The sequence below is a fragment of the Tamandua tetradactyla genome, chromosome 14, assembly GCF_023851605.1.
Source record: "Tamandua tetradactyla isolate mTamTet1 chromosome 14, mTamTet1.pri, whole genome shotgun sequence".
NCBI classification, from domain to species: domain Eukaryota; kingdom Metazoa; phylum Chordata; class Mammalia; order Pilosa; family Myrmecophagidae; genus Tamandua; species Tamandua tetradactyla.
Window position 1 is genome coordinate 80,735,970 of NC_135340.1, and position 16,570 is coordinate 80,752,539.

Consider the following 16,570-nt stretch of genomic DNA (forward strand, 5'->3'; position numbering starts at 1 on the left):
TTTCCAAATTATACGTGGAAAGTACGGCCTGATTTTTCCTTGCAACTTATAGCGAAATGTGACAGGAAAGAAGAAAGTTGTGAACTGAACTCTTAGGTATAAAGAAACCAGAAATTGATGGTCTGAAAAACTCTGGACTTCCAGAAAGGGAGACTCCCAGAGAAGAGTGCCCTGTATAGACGATTTAACCAAACATGGAAGCAGTCAGCCATTACAGGAAAAGCAAGGATTTAAGATAGAGTTATCCAGGAAGGATGTGTGGAAGGTCCTTTTGTCTGATGCAAGATCCCAGCATATTGCACAGGAAACCAACAAGAGTGTTGTAGGATCTGTATAAATGGAACCACTGCCAGTCTGGACTAAAAGGGAGAGAAAAGGGACAAAAATGAAGAAAAAATAACTTCAGAGGCAGAGCCATGCAAGCGAAGGTCGGAAGTGAAGAAACCTTGGGCCAGGAGAATAGACCCATTCATGCACTTGGAGAGAGTGAGTTTGCTCCAAAGGCAGAGGGTGGGCTTTCCACCATGTTTTCACAGGAAGAGTTGTACCCAGGCCTTGGAGAGGGTGGAGTATATTCCTTGGGGTTTGGGGACAGCCTGGCTGTCATCACATTGTTCTGGAGTGGCTGAAGGAATGCCCTGGAGATGGCAGAGAGCCCAGGTGTGGCTCTGATGTTTGGACAGAGTGTACTAGAGAAAAAGATGGCTTCCACAATGTTCCCCAATGTTGCATTTGGAGAGAGCCGGGCCACTGTGTAGGCCCTTGGAAATTGTGGGACTGCCGCTTTCTCAACCCCTGAGGATGAATGACTCTCAGACTTTGAAATCTAATGGCAATTGCCCTGTAGGTTTTCAGAACTGTTTGGGTCTGGTGACCTCTGTGTTCCTTCCAATTCCTTCCTATGGAAATGGTAATATGTATCCTATGACTGTTACTCCTGTCTATATTGGTAGCAGATAATCTGTTCTGAGTTTTCCAGGTCCAGAGCCAGAAGAGAATTTTGTCTTAGAATAGACCATGCCCGTAGCTGACTTTAATGAGATTTCATACTGTTTCTGACTTTGTATTGTATTTGTATTGTAACTGAAATGGCTTAAGCCTTTATGATATTATTATGGAATGAATGTATTTTGCATTTTTAAAGAACATGTCTTTTGGGGGCCCATAGGGTAGAATGTGACAGTTTGAATCTGTTGTATACCCAAGAAAAGCCTTGTCCTTTAATCCTCATTCAATATTGCTGGTAGGATCTTTTTATTGTTTCCATGGAGATGTTACCCACCCATTCAAGGTGAGGATGCCTACTGGAGCCCTTGAAGAGGGAACCATTTTGGAAAAAGCTTCAGAGCCACCAGAACCGACAGAGCCAACAGAACGGTCAACCCTGGGGAAGCTACTGAAGAAGCCTGGAGAGAAAGCTAGCAGATGTTACCATGTACCTTTCCAGCTGAGAAAACTCGAACATCATTGGTCTTCTTGAACTAAGGTATCTCTCCCTAGAAGCCTTAGATTGGACATTTTCATAGGCTTACCTTAATTTGGACATTTTCATGGCCTTAGAACTGTAAACTTGCAGCTTAATAAATTTCCCCTTTTAAAAGCTACCTGTTTCAGGTAATTGCGTTCGGCAACCTGCACACTAACACAGTAATACAAACTTTTTATGAGAGGAATCAGAGCCATAGTAAGACATACCATCTTTGGAACTGGGAAAGGACAAAAAAACAAGGGTAAAATAATTGAAAAGGCCAACTCAATGAGAATCTTTCAGAATGGATTTAGCCTTCACAAAATTATTTTTTTGTATGCTCTATACAAAAATATATATGTAGGGTGACATTTCATTGCTTTTCCATATGAGTATTCTGTTACTGCAACACTATTTGTTGAATTTTTGCTTGCTTGTTCTGCTTGTTTTTATTATATATATATATATATATTTTAGGGTAGTGCATGGACTGGGAATTGAATCTGGATCCTTCACGAATATTTACTCTATGAATATTTCATGAATAAACTCGTCATTTAAATACAGTTCTCTAGCTGGGCAAAATTAGTGTTCAAAAAAATTATTCTTAAGCAGTTGCTATTAAAACAGTTTTACAAGGCAAACACCAATGTAGGCAAATTTAAATGCAATTCTTTGGGAATCATATTTGGAATCTAAAAAAGTATCCAATTGAATATACCTACAAACTAAAACAGCAAAGCAAAATTTGCCCTGAACATAAGGCAAAGAGTCTCACAGAGATGCAAGAGGAAAATCCAATATGACCGAGTGAACTTTCTTTGCATCAAGAGCCCACTGGATATTTTTATACCCCTCCCCTTCATCAGACAATCTACTCCTACTCTAGCCAAAAAACACAGGCAGAATGACTCACTATGGAAATAGAAAACAAGGAGGAAGAAAAGTTTGAAATTTATTTTTTCATTTAAGTTTAAATAAAAATCTGTAATTTAAAAAAGTCTGATTTCATCCATACCATTCATTTGAAAGATTTCAATAATTTATTCATTCATTCATGCATTCAATAATTTATTGAGTGTCTACTATGTGCCAAACATTGTTTTACCTGTAACGGATACAGCAGTGAACAAAACAGGTATGCTGGTTTGAAAGGAAGTATGCCCCCCAAGAAAAGCCATGTTTTAATCAAAATATCATTTCGTAAAGGTAGAATAATCTCTATCCAATACTGTGTTTGAAACTGTTAACAAATCATCTCCTTGGATGATGTGATTTAGTCAAGAGTGGTCGTTAAACTAGATTAGGGGATGACATGTCTCCACCCATTTGGGTGGGTCTTGATTGGTTTATTGGAGTCCTATAAAAGAGGAAATATTTTGGAGAATAAGAGATTCCGAGAGCAGAGAATGCTGCAGCACCATGAAGCAGAGAGTCCATCAGCCAGAGACCTTTGGAGATAAAGAAGGAAAATGCCTCCCGGGGAGCTTCACGAAACCGGAAGCCAGGAAAGAAAGCTAGCAGATGACCCCTTGTCTACCATTGGCCCTTCCAGCCGAGAGAGAAGCCCTGACTGTGTTCGCCAGGTGTCTTCTCAGCTGAGAGAGAAACCCTGAACTTCATTGGCCTTCTTGAACCAAGGTATCTTTCCCTGGATGCCTTAAATTGAACATTTCTATAGACTTGTTTTAGTTGGGACATTTTCTCGACCTTAGAATTGTAAAGGAGCAACTTATTAAATTCCCCTTTTTAAAAGCCATTCTGTTTCTGCAATATTTCTCAAGGATGCTTGAGAAATAGAAAATGTTGTATCTAGTCCTATTTTGCTAGTGTATATGGTATGAATAAAGGAGTCCTAGGAGTGAGGGTCGGGAAAATAGGTTGAAATCATTTGCTTAGAACTCCCGGAATGCTAGATTGGATGATTGGTGTTTATTTTCTGTAGGAAATAAGAACTAAAGGCCTTTGAAGAGGCAAGTGATATAATGAAAACTTTGCTTAAGGAATCTTGACACAGAAAGTGGTAGTATCCTAGCTGTCAGCAGGAAGGCTTATTTGGAGTTTGACTTCAGGCATCTTGAGTTTGAAACACTAATGTTGTATCCCCATGGAAGATATCTAGCAGGCAGAGGATGGCTAGCAAAAGAAAACTAGAGAGCCATTTGGAAGTTAAAGCTTGAAGATGACCTTGATGATAAATAAATAGCCTTCTTATTGTAGGCACCACCAGCTGTGTGACAGAGGAGTGAGAAAGGGTATTAACAAGCTATTTAGTCCCCTACTAAGAGTAGGAGGGAAAAGAAAAGAAGCTCGGGTATTGTTTTTAACTTACCCCAAGAATTTCACTGTAGGACATTTACAGATATAAGGGCAGAGATTTTTACCTGTTGTTCTAGTTTGCTAGCTGCCGGAATGCAATATACCAGGAACAGAATGGCTTTTAAAAAGGGGACTTTAATAAGTTGCTAGTTTACAGTTCTAAGGCAGAGAAAATGTCCCAATTAAAACAAGTCAAATATTGCATTCTGGCAGCAAGCAAACTAGAACAGATTTTGGTACCGAGAGTGGGGTGCTGCTGCAGTTTGCAAATACCAAACATGTTGGAACAGCTTTTTTAAATGGATAAGGGGAATAATCTGGAGGAGTTGTGAGACGCTTGATAGAAAAGGCCTAGAATGCTTTGAAGAGACTGTTGGTAGAAATGTGGACTCTGAAGATATCTCTGATGAGGCCTTAGACAAAAATGAGGCACGTGTTATTGCAAACTGGAAGGAAGGTGATCCTTGTTTTAAAATGGCAGATAATCTGGCAAAATTAACTAGTGGCTTTGGCTGGACGGCAGAGTTTAAAAGACATGAACTTGGATATTTAGCAGAAGAAATCTCCAAATTAAATGTCGAAAGTGCAGCCTGGTTTCTCCTAGCACCTTATAGTGAAATGCGACAGGAAAGAGGTAAGCTGAAAACTGAACTCTTGAGTAAAAAGAAACCAGAAATTGAAGTTCTGGAAAATTCTGGGCCTCTAGGAAGGGCGACCCCAGAGAATAGTGCCCCACATGAGGTCTTGGTCAAAGGTGGAACCAGTCAGCCATTTCAGAGAAAGCCAGGATCAGACATGGAGTTATCAAGGAAAGATTTATGGAAACTCCTTATGTCTAATGGGCATGATCCAAGGCTACTACATAGTAAGCCAACGAGAGTGCTGTGGGACCTATATAAACAGAGCTGCTGTCAGTCTGGACTGGGGGGTTCAGAGATGGAACACATTGGAGGAAAAATAACTTCAGAGGCAAAACCATGGAGGCTGAGGTCTGAAGTCAAGAAGCCTTGGGCCAGGAGAGCAGACCCACCCAAACCCGTGGAGAGGTTGAGTTTGCCCCAAAGGCAGAGGATGGGCCTTCCACCTGGTTGCAGTGGAAGAGTCATGCCACGTCAGGCCTTGGAGAGGGTGAAGCACATTCCTTGGGGTTTGGGGGGAGCCTGGCTGCCACGACATGGAGAGGTCGAGCGTGTGCCCCAGAGATGGCAGAGAGCCCGGGTGCAGCCCCGATGCTTGGAGAGGGTGGAGTCGAGAAAAAGGTGGTCTCCCCAATATCCCCCAAGATTTTCAGAGAGAGCAGAGCAGAATGACATAGCCATGAGAGCAGAGAGCCCACAAGCCAGCAACGCTTGGAGTTGAAGAAGGAAAACATCCCCTGGGGAGCTTCATGAAACAGGAAGCCAGGAGAGCAAGTAGCACATGACACCTTGCTTGCCATGTGCCCTTCCAGCCGAGTGAGAAACTGTGACTGTGTTTGCAATGTGTCGTTCCAGATGAGAGAGAAACTGTGAACAGTCTTCTTGAACCAAGGTATCTTTCCGTGGATGCCTTTGATTGGACATTTCTACTGACTTGTTTTAATTGGGACATTTTCTCTGCCTTAGAACTGTAAACTAGCAACTTATTAAAGTCCCCTTTTTAAAAGCCATTCTGTTCCTGGTATATTGCATTCCGGCAGCTAGCAAACTAGAACAACAGGTAAAAATCTCTGCCCTTATATCTGTAAATGTCCTACAGTGAAATTCTTGGGGTAAGTTAAAAACAATACCCGAGCTTCTTTTCTTTTCCCTCCTACTCTTAGTAGGGGACTAAATAGCTTGTTAATACCCTTTCTCACTCCTCTGTCACACAGCTGGTGGTGCCTACAATAAGAAGGCTATTTATTTATCATCAAGGTCATCTTCAAGCTTTAACTTCCAAATGGCTCTCTAGTTTTCTTTTGCTAGCCATCCTCTGCCTGCTAGATATCTTCCATGGGGATACAACATTAGTGTTTCAAACTCAAGATGCCTGAAGTCAAACTCCAAATAAGCCTTCCTGCTGACAGCTAGGATACTACCACTTTCTGTGTCAAGATTCCTTAAGCAAAGTTTTCATTATATCACTTGCCTCTTCAAAGGCCTTTAGTTCTTATTTCCTACAGAAAATAAACACCAATCATCCAATCTAGCATTCCGGGAGTTCTAAGCAAATGATTTCAACCTATTTTCCCGACCCTCACTCCTAGGACTCCTTTATTCATACCATATACACTAGCAAAATAGGACTAGATACAACATTTTCTATTTCTCAAGCATCCTTTCTGTTTGGAATGCCTCTTCCATCTCCACTTAATTCTCTCAAGAATATTACAAATGCAACTATTTTCATGAAATTCTGTCATGTGTAGACTAGATGAAATGTCTCTGTCCAATCCCCGATGATAATTTGCAACTTAGGGTACATATCTGTTTTGCCTTTTGTTATCAGTCACCTGAATAACTGACATATCTGTTTGTCAGTTCTTTGAGGACAAGGCCTCCCTTACTTATTCTGGTATGCCCAGCACATACTTTCACACAGTGTCCTCAGCTTAGATTTTCTGAGTCAAAGTTGCTAAAAAAAGTCAGCCATCCTAAAGTAAAGTCAAAGCCTTTCAATTTCAAGGCAAGAAAGGAAACTTTATTTTCTTCTTTTGCTGACTTGAAAACTAGGAAAGAATTATTCTTAAAAAATCATACTACTCTTCAATCCTAGAATAATAAAAAGGACATACTTGGCTACAACTGTTCTTAAAAAAAAAACAGGCATAAGAAAAAAATCCTGAAGATGGAACAAAAGCAATGAGACTACAAACTAAGACACTAGTGAAGGTTGAACAGACTCTAGAAATCCATTTACTCAAAGTGCAAAAAGAATTCTACCCAGCAAGGATTCAGGATCCTGCTGGGAAAGAGGTATAAAATGTGCATTAATGTGGGGAATTCCAATCCCTTAGCAGTCATGGGATACTAAAAACCCTAAAAGGGGAACAAAAACAAAAACAGCGATTTTCAAGATTGAACTCTTCAAAAAGAAGTCTTGCAGATGAGATTTTTCTAAATCATTACATATAATGGCCAAATGACCTTTCATATAAAATTATATGAAATGCACTGCAACTCTACTAGCTATCATCTCCTTTTTACTCTGGCAATCAGGTTTTCATTACTCTGGCAATCAGGTTTTCAATCATCTCTTTAAGACAAGGAAAACGAATGACTCATTTTTATTTTCCTGAAAAGAAATACATATTTTGTTCTAAGATTGTCTCAAAATGTGAGTGGAATATACATTGACTGTGATTTCACTGATAAATTAATTATTATTTTTCTTTTTTTATCTTTTCTTAGCCAGCTATTCTGCATAAAGCATTTAATTATGGACCCAATTAACATCCATAGTTTACTAAACTTCATCTTTTTATGAATCTACTCTTTTATCCATTCTCTAATAAATGTCTTTTCTTACATCTTTTTCCTACCCATCAAGGCATACATCTTGCCAACAGTATGTAATTATTAGTGAATCTGTCTATTATTATTTGTGTATATATTTCATTGCTCATATCTGTGTATGTGCATTCCTTTACTGTTTTTAAACTATGCACTTGGCAACTGCATCTGTGAAATATGCATTTTTGCATTTTATTATAAAAATGTCTGTTAATATAGAAAATTGAGATCAAGGGTGTGAGGAAACAAGCGTTATCATCTGACTGTGATAATGATATTTCATTTTTCAATGAAAATATTTTCAAACTTGTTTATTATTTTTTGCTTATTCATCTACATAGGACCGTACTTTTCTTAGTAAAATATGTGATATAAAGACAAAAATCCTGTGTTATATATACTCCCCAACCAATTAGATCTTTTTGTAATGGCCATTTGTTGATTTTTTTCACAACTGCCTACTCTTTCTTTAGGCTGAGAGATCACTAGCTTCCCAAACAAAAGACAATAAAGGATGACATAGTCTTCTCTGAATATTCTAATATGAAGCTGATTCTTCATTTTAGGTCCATCTCAAATCTCAGACAGATCTAGAATTAACCTGGGTACAGGGACAAGAGGTGTGGCTGGAGGTTCCAGTATATGCCCAGGTCAGCTAGAAGCACAAACTAGCAGAGAAGAACCAGAACTGACAAGAGTTCCAAACTGAACCACAGATGAGATCCAAAGTGGGCAACCCATTGTTCCTGGACATCCACCAGATTCTATGGGCCTGTGGCAGACTGCCTTGGGTCTTAACTCAGTATCAGTCCATCCTTCAGCCAACAGACAATGAAATTCAGATTCTATAGAGTAGATGCTTCCTATAAGGCATCTGGCCACTTCTCAAGTATTATAATGCATACCCTGAGGGATGCCAGAATGTTACATCACACAAGTGAGAAAGGGCAAGCCTTTGCTTTCATTTCAGTATATACACTTAAGCAGAGAAGCTGAAGAATTTGAGTTTAATCCTAGACAAGAAGAGGAGCAATATCTGAAAAACTAGAAGGACAATACATACCTGATTTCGAAGAGGCTGCTGTTGTGATGGCCGATCCCTGTGTGTGTGGCTTTCTCGAGTTATTGCAGATGCACCAGAATCTACATGAACTGACCCTACTGGAGTAGGCTGGAAAAACACATAACAAAAAGTCAAATAGAGAAAACCAGATCCAACATGATACCTCTACAAAGAACATCATCATTCTAATTCTAATTTTAACAGAGTAGTATTAATTATTATTTTCAGACACCCAGGGTACTTTCATTTCTTTCTGTCTTCTTGATTTACTTATTTGCAAAAGGGAGGCAGGTTGCAGACAAAGGGATAGATACTATATGACTCCAATTTTATGACCATGGTAAAGGTAAAATTGGAGGCTTATAATGCAGATTATAGGGGACTTAGAGATACATAGAAGCTAGAGATGGGTAAATGGTTAGCTAATGAGGTTGAACTCAAAAGTAAGGGAACAGACAGAAGTGAAGGCAGTTCTCTGGTTGGTCTATAAATAACATTACCATATTGAAGGTGAACATGATAGAAAGGGGTGTATAGACCTATGTATCCCACTGATTAACACTAGATATATAAAAAAATTCTTGCCCAAACTAATTTAAAGGTATGATTTCTGTACAAAGAATATTTAAGTCCAGGGTACAGGGGGAAAACTGCTATTGTATGCTATGGGGTATGTTTAAAAAGAAAACATCAGTAGTACCACAGCAACAGCAGAGGTAAATAATAGGGGGAGGGATAAGAGTTAAGGGGAGGTTTAGATTTCCTATTTGGTGAGGGTGTGTTTATTGGTTATCTTTCTCTTGGGAAGAATGAAATTATCTAAAATTGAGAATGCTGATGGACTGTGGACTTAGGGCCTTATACATGATGCCTAATGAATGCAGGTGGCTGAAAGATGCACTGAGAAGAAGACTGGCAAACGATGCTGTATACATATGATTGAAGATTGTGCTAATACAAAAAGGAACAAAGTCATGAGGCTTGCAATGTTGTAAATGAACCTATTTTCCCATTTGGTGAGGGAAAATAACCCAGAAATGAAAGAACAGTTATTGCATGCGGCGAGCCCACCCAGAACCGTAAGTTCCCGAAGCAGAGGTGGCTGGAACCCCTCCCCCACAAGCTGCTTCCCAGAGAGGAAAGGAAAGATTTTACTAGCAGCAGAGGCTGAACATAACCAAGCTCCAATTGTGGAATTAATTAACAAATTCTGATTACTATGAATAAGCCCCCAGCTCAGCTGAACCTCGAGTAAAAGCTGAGGTTGCTGGTTTTTGCCCTGGCGAAGAGCGGTCAGGGCTGACGGATAAAGGGGAAAAAAAACAATGTTTTTTTGATCAGACAGCACAAATACTTGAAAGGTTCTGGGCCCTGAAGGAAAGAAGGGGGCACACAGGACCTGGACATACACAGAGCAACGTAACAACTTAAGCTTTTGATTGGCAAACCTGAGGAAAGGGTGTCCTACTCTAAACAGGATTTTATTTCTTTTCTTTTTTTTGTGGCTGTGTTTCTAAGGCTTGACTGCTCTTTGGCTACAACTGCAGGGCTTCTCAGGCTTCAGTTGCCCCAGGCATAGGCAGAAATAAGCTTGTTTGAGAGTCTGTCTGGAGGCTGTGCTTCCAGAGGAGAGGGGTGGGGCACAGCTCAGGTGGAATTCCTCCCTCACGGAATTCAAACCCCAGGATCTGGAAGACTAAAGCGATTAAACCCACTGTACAACCTAACCTCTGTCTCATCCACACCCCAACAGGGATAGTCTGCTGAAGTTAAGGGTACCTCATCATCTTAAGCTGGTGGGACCTGCATGCAGACAAGTGCTATATACAGGACAGGATAGGAAAAACACAGAGTCTAGAGGCTTCATAGGAAAGTCTTTCAATCTGCTGGGTCTTACCCTCAGGGAAAACTGATACAGGTGACTCTTTCTTTCTGAGAGGATGCCAGTCTAGTCTGGAAAAATCTGACTGGGGTCTATAATACCTGAGTAGACCCTCCTAAGGGGGATGGGCAGAAAGGCACCATACAGGCAGGGTGAGAAACAAGAACTGAAAAATTCTGATCTGTTAAACAAAACCTAAGCTAGAGGTCTATAATAAGGTGAACTGAATATCAAAGAACAAATAGACGAAGTCATCCAGCAAGAAAATCCTAGGTAAAAAAAGTGAAAATAATCTCCAGAATAAACTAATTAAGGAAATTAAATGCCTAGATGCCAGCAAAAAATAACGCACCATACTAGGAAAATTGAAGAAATGGACCACTCAAGGAACAAACTGACAATTCAAATGAGATATAGGAGTTGAAACAATTAATTCAGAATGTTTGAACAGGCATAGCAACCTCATCAAAAATCAAATCGATAAATTGAGGGAGGATATAAAGAAGGCAAGGAATGAAACTGAAAGTGAAAAAACAATTAGAATTGATGCGATGAAAGGCAGAGCAGAAGAGATTGAAAAAAACAATGGAAACCTATAATGTTAGATTTCAAGAGGTAGAAGATAGGATTAGTGAGCTAGAGGATTTTTGCATCTATATTCATAAGAGAGATTGGCCCGTAGCTTTCTTTTTTTGTAATATCTTTGTCTACCTTTGGTATAAGGGTGATGTTGGCTTCGTTTAATGAGTTAGGTGGCTTTCCCTCCTCTTCAATCGTTTTGAAGAGTTAGAGTAGGATTGGTACGAATTCTTTCCTGAATGCTCGGTAGAATTCAAATCTGAAGTCATCTGGTCATGGACTTTTCTTTTTGGGGAACTTCTTAATGACTGATTCAGTTACTTTACTTGTGATTGGTTTGTTGAGGTCATCTGTTTCTTCTTGAGTCAATGTTAGTTGTTCATGCCTTTCTAGAAAGTTGTCCATTTCATCTAAATTGTCGCGTTTATTAGCACAAAGCTATTCATAGTATCTTGTCACTACTGTCTTTATTTCTGTGGGGAGAGTGATTATATCTCCTTTTCCATTTCTGATTCTATTTATTTGTATCCTCTCTTCTTTTTGTCAGTCTTGCTAAGGGTCCATCAATCTTACTGATTTTCTCAAAGAACCAACTTCTGGTTTTTTTAATTTACTCAATTGTTTTCATGTTCTCAATTTCATTTATTTCTGCTCTAATCTTCATTATTTCTTTCCTTTTGCTTGCTTTGGGGTTAGTTTGCTGTTCTTTCTCTAATTCTTCCAAGTGGACATACAAGGGAACTTCCTCAACATGATAAAAGGAATATATGAAAAATCCAGAGCTAACATCATTCTCAGTGGGGAAAAACTGAAAACTTTCCCCCTAAGATCAGGAACAAGACAAGGATGTCCCCTATCACCACTGTTATTCAATATCGTGCTGGAAGTTCTAGCCAGAGCAATTAGACAAGAAAAAGAAATACAAGGCATCAAAATTGGAAAGGAAGAAATAAAACTCTGTTTGCAGATGATATGATACTATATGTCAAAAACCCTGAAAAATCCACAGAAACTACTAGAGCTAATAAATGAGTATAGCAAAGTGGCAGGTTACAAGATCAACACTGAAAAATCTGTAGTGTTTCTATACACTAGTACTGAGCAACCTGAGGGGAAAGTCAAGAAACTAATTCCATTTACAATTGCAGCCAAAAGAATAAAACACTTAGGAATAAATGTAACTAAAGGGACAAAAGACCTATACAAAGAAAACTACAAGAAATTGCTAAAAGAAGTCAGAGAAGACCTAAATAAATGGAAGGGCATACCGTGTTCATGGATTAGAAGACTAAATATAGTTAAGATGTCAATTCTACCTAAATTGGTTTACAGATTCATGAAATACCAATTAAAATACCAAAAAATTACTTTACAGAAATAGAAAAACCAATAACCATATTTATATGGAAGTACAGGGTGCTCCGAACAGCTAAAAGTATCCTGAGAAAGAAAAATGAAGTCGCAGGTCTCATGCTACCTGACTTTCAGGTGTATTATGAAGCTACAGTGGTCAAAACAGCATGGTACTCCATAAATATAGATATACTGACCAATGGAATCGAATACAGTGTTCAGATATAGACCCTCTCATCTATGGAAAACTAATCTATGATAAGGCAGTCAAACCATCTCACCTGGGACAGAACAGTCTCTTCAATAAATGGTGCCTAGAGAACTGGATATCCACATGCAAAGGAATGAAAGAGGATCCATATCTCACACCCTATACAAAAATTAACTCAAAATGGATGAAAGACCTAAACATTAGATCTAAGACCATAAAACTTTTAGAAGAAAATGTATGAACATATTTTATAAATCTTCTAATAGGAGGTGGTTTCCTAGACCTTACATTCAAACCACCAGCATTGAAGAAATAAATAAATAAATGAGAAGTCCTCAAAATTAAACACTTTTGTGCATCAAAGAACTTCATGAAGAAAGTAAAAAGACAGCCTACACAATGGGAGACAATATTTGGAAACAATATATCAGATACAGCTCTAGTATCCAGAATATATAAAGAGATTGTTCAGCTCAACAACAAAAAGACAGACAATCCAATTAAAAAATGGGGAAAAGACTTGAACAGACACTTCTCAGAAGATGAAATACAAATGGCCAAAAGGCACATGAAAAGATGCTCAACTTCCCTGGCTATTAGAGAAATGCAAATCAAAGCCACAATGAGATATTATCTCACACCTACCAGAATGGCCATCATCAATAAAAGAGAAAACGACAAGTGCTGGAGAGGATGTGGAGAAAGAGGCACACTTATCCACTGTTGGTGGGAATGTCAAATGGTACAACCGCTCTGGAAGGCAGCTTGGCAGGTCCTTAGGAAGCTAAGTATAGAACTGCCATATGACCTGGCAATACCATTGCTAGGTATCTACTCAGAGGACACGAGGGCAAGGACACAAATGGACATTTGCACACCAGTGTTTATAGCAGCATTATTTACAATTGCAAAGAGATGGAAACAGCCAAAATGTCTATTAACAGATGAGTGGCTAACAAGCTGTGGTATATACATACAATGGAATATTCTGCAGCTGTAAGACAGAATAAAGTTTTTAAGTATGTAACAACATGGATGGACCTTCAGGACATTATACTGAGTGAGGTTAGCCAGAAATAAAAGGACAAATACTATATGGTCTCACTGATATGTACTGACATTAGTGAATAAACTTGGAGAATTTCATTGATAACAGAGACCATCAGGAGACGGAAACAGGGTAAGATATTGGGTAACTGGAGCTGAAGCAATACAGATTAGACAACAGAACTGATTGTGAAAACTCAGAAATGGATAGCATAATACTACCTAACTGTAATACAAGTATGTTAGAACACTGAATGAAGCGTAATGTAAGAATGATAGAGGGAGGAGGGCTGGGGGCATAAATGAAATCAGAAAGAAAGATGATAAAGACTGAGATGGTATAATGTAGGAATGCCTAGAGTATATAATGATAGTAACTAAATGTACAAATTTAAAAACGTTTTTGCATGAGGAAGAACAAAGGAATGTCATTACTGCAGGGTGTTGAAAATAGATGGCAATTAATATTTTAAAATTTTAACTTATGTGTGAGACTAAAGCAAAAATGTTTATTTGGTACAAAATTTATATTTTGACTAGTTCATTTCCTAATATAACTTGTGTAGACAGCTTAATTAAACACCATAAGTACATGGAACCTTGAGTAGGACATGATATTTTGTATGTTTGTCCAGAGTGATGCCCAGATAAATCTTAGAGTGATCTGAACAGTGAGTAAAAAAGTATTTGCAAAGTCCCCTTGGGGGAATGGGGAGAAAGGGAGAAAATTCAATACCCCCAAGTGGAGAATTCTTGATATTCTCACAAGCAGTGCACACAACCAAAGCAATAGGCTAAGCCCCCAATCTTGGGGTTTGTTCATATGAAAGTTAACCCCACAAAGGATAGGTCAAGCCTACTTAAAATTAGGCCTAAGAGTCACCCCCAAGAGAACCTCTTTAGTTGCTCAAATGTGGCCTCTCTCTCCAGCCAACACAACAAGCAAACTCACTGCCCTCCCCTTGTCTACATGGAACATGACTCTCAGGGGTATGGACCTTCCTGGTACAGAAATAAGGTGATGGGACAGAAATTCTAGAATGAGTGAGACTCAGAATCAAAAGAATGAGAAAACCTTCTCGACCAAAAGAGGAAGGGCAAAATGAGACAAAATAAAATGTCAATGGCTGAGAGATTCCAAACAGAGTCGAGAGGTTATCCTGGAGATTATTCTTATGCATTAAATAGATATCACGTTGTTAGTCAAGATGCAATGGAGAGGCTAGAGGGAACTGCCTGAAAAGGTAGAGCTGTGTTCCAGTAGTCATGTTTCTTGAAGATGATTGTATAATGATATAGCTTTCACAATGTGACTGTGTGATTGTGAAAACCTTCTGTCTGATGCTCCTTTTATATCTATGGTATGGACAGATGAGTAAAACATATGGATTAAAAATAAATAAATAATGGGGGAACAAATGTTAAAATAAATTGAATAGACTAAAATACTAATGATCAATGAAAGAGAGTTGTAAGGGGTATAGAAAAAAATAGAGAAAACAATGCTTAAAATATATTGGGTAGATGGAAATACCAGCAGTCAATGAGAGGGATGGATAAGAGTATGGTATGTATGAGTTTTTTTCCATTTTCTTTTTATTTCTTTTGCTGAATTGATGCAAATGTTCTAAGAAATGATCAATGTGATGATACTGTGACTTTCTGATTATATACCAAGAATAGAATGATCATATGGTAAGAATGTTCATGCTTGTATGTTGTTATGTTTAAAAAAATAAAAAAAAATTAAAAAAAAGAAAACAGAGGCCTAGATTGTAAGGTCTTATAGTAGACACATTTAGACTGGAGTGGTAATTATATTTTTGGATTTTGAGAGGCTGTTTTATATATGCATAACCTGGTACTTAGAGATAAGAATGAAGCCGATACGGTTAGGATTAAGGTAGTTCAGAATAGGGGGTAAGGAAGACATTGTATATATTTTAGAACCTCATCTACTCTTTGAGAGGAAGAAAGGTTAATTTTGTCTGGAACCTAAATTTTCTGTAGCACATAATCTAACTCAACCTGTTTGGATAGCTCGTTTGAACAATCAAAACACAGGAAGCCCAAAATAAGAATGAGGGTCTTTAACCCTGTATAGCTTAATGTAATGCCTGGATATATCCTAGAATATATTAAGCAGATAATCAAAAAGTATTGGCAAGGTCCCTTGAGGGATGGGAGAAAAAATATGAAACTATTAAACTTTACCATCAGGGAAACCCTGATACTGTGTCAAACTTTAGGGACACCCAAATCAATAGGCCAAGCCCTTGATCTTGAGGCTTACTCTTGTGAAACTTATGTATATAGTGGAAAAACTTAACCTACCTATACATATGCCTAAGAATTACTTCTGGAGGACCTCTTTTGTGGCTCAGATATGACCTCACTCTCTCTAAATCCAACTCTGCAAAAGAAATCATTGCCCTTCCCCTATGTGGGACATGACATCCAGGGATGAAAGTCTCCCTGGCAGCATGTGAGATAACTCCTAGGGATGACTCCAGCCCTAGATTGTGGGATCAACAATTCCATCCTGACCAAAAGGGGGTAAAGAAGTATCAGTGGCTGAGAGAATTCAAATAGAATTGAGAGGCTACTCTAGAAGTCACTCTTATACAAGCTTCAGTCAGAAATTGCTACCTATTATAACTTACCAAACCCCAACCAAAACCATTCCAGTCAATCCTAAAGAACACCTAGGGCAATATATAAGATTCTACAAAGGTTCCATGCACTAGGGTAACTTTCCAGAAACCTACAACCTCCAAATGGGTCCCTGAACAAGTTCTGAAACCTAGAGGGTTGAGCCTCTTTAGAACATCAGCTAGTTCCATTTCCCTACCCTATATTATTGACTGCCCCTTCCAATATGAAAAAGCTAGAATGGCCATAGCCCAAATACGCCTAAAGAGTAGAACAGAAAGATCAAAGTTGACAGTGGAGTTATGTAGAGAAGGTAGGGTTTAACAAACAAATATGACTGATCAATCATTAAACTGATATTTGTTTTAGTCTTCAGTATCCTAGAGCAGCTAGAAGCAAAAATCTAAAATTGTGGAATTGTAACTGATACAAAACTCTGAAATCTGTTCTACAACTAATTGTTAAGATGTATTTTGAAATTTATTGCTTTCTTGTATATATGTTATTTTTCTCTCTCTCTCTC

The 16,570-nt window shown here is 38.5% G+C and overlaps 1 protein-coding gene across 12 annotated transcripts in view; it reads right to left on the reverse strand.

The window, feature by feature from the left end:
- CSNK1G1 (casein kinase 1 gamma 1) overlaps window positions 1-16,570 on the reverse strand; it is a 214,947-nt gene that overhangs the window by 41,972 nt on the left and 156,405 nt on the right. For all 12 annotated transcript variants that reach the window (XM_077128196.1, XM_077128201.1, XM_077128193.1 and 9 more), the window contains one exon: window positions 8,324-8,431. In XM_077128196.1, the coding sequence (XP_076984311.1) occupies window positions 8,324-8,431 (108 nt within the window). The remainder of the gene's footprint in view (window positions 1-8,323; window positions 8,432-16,570) is intronic.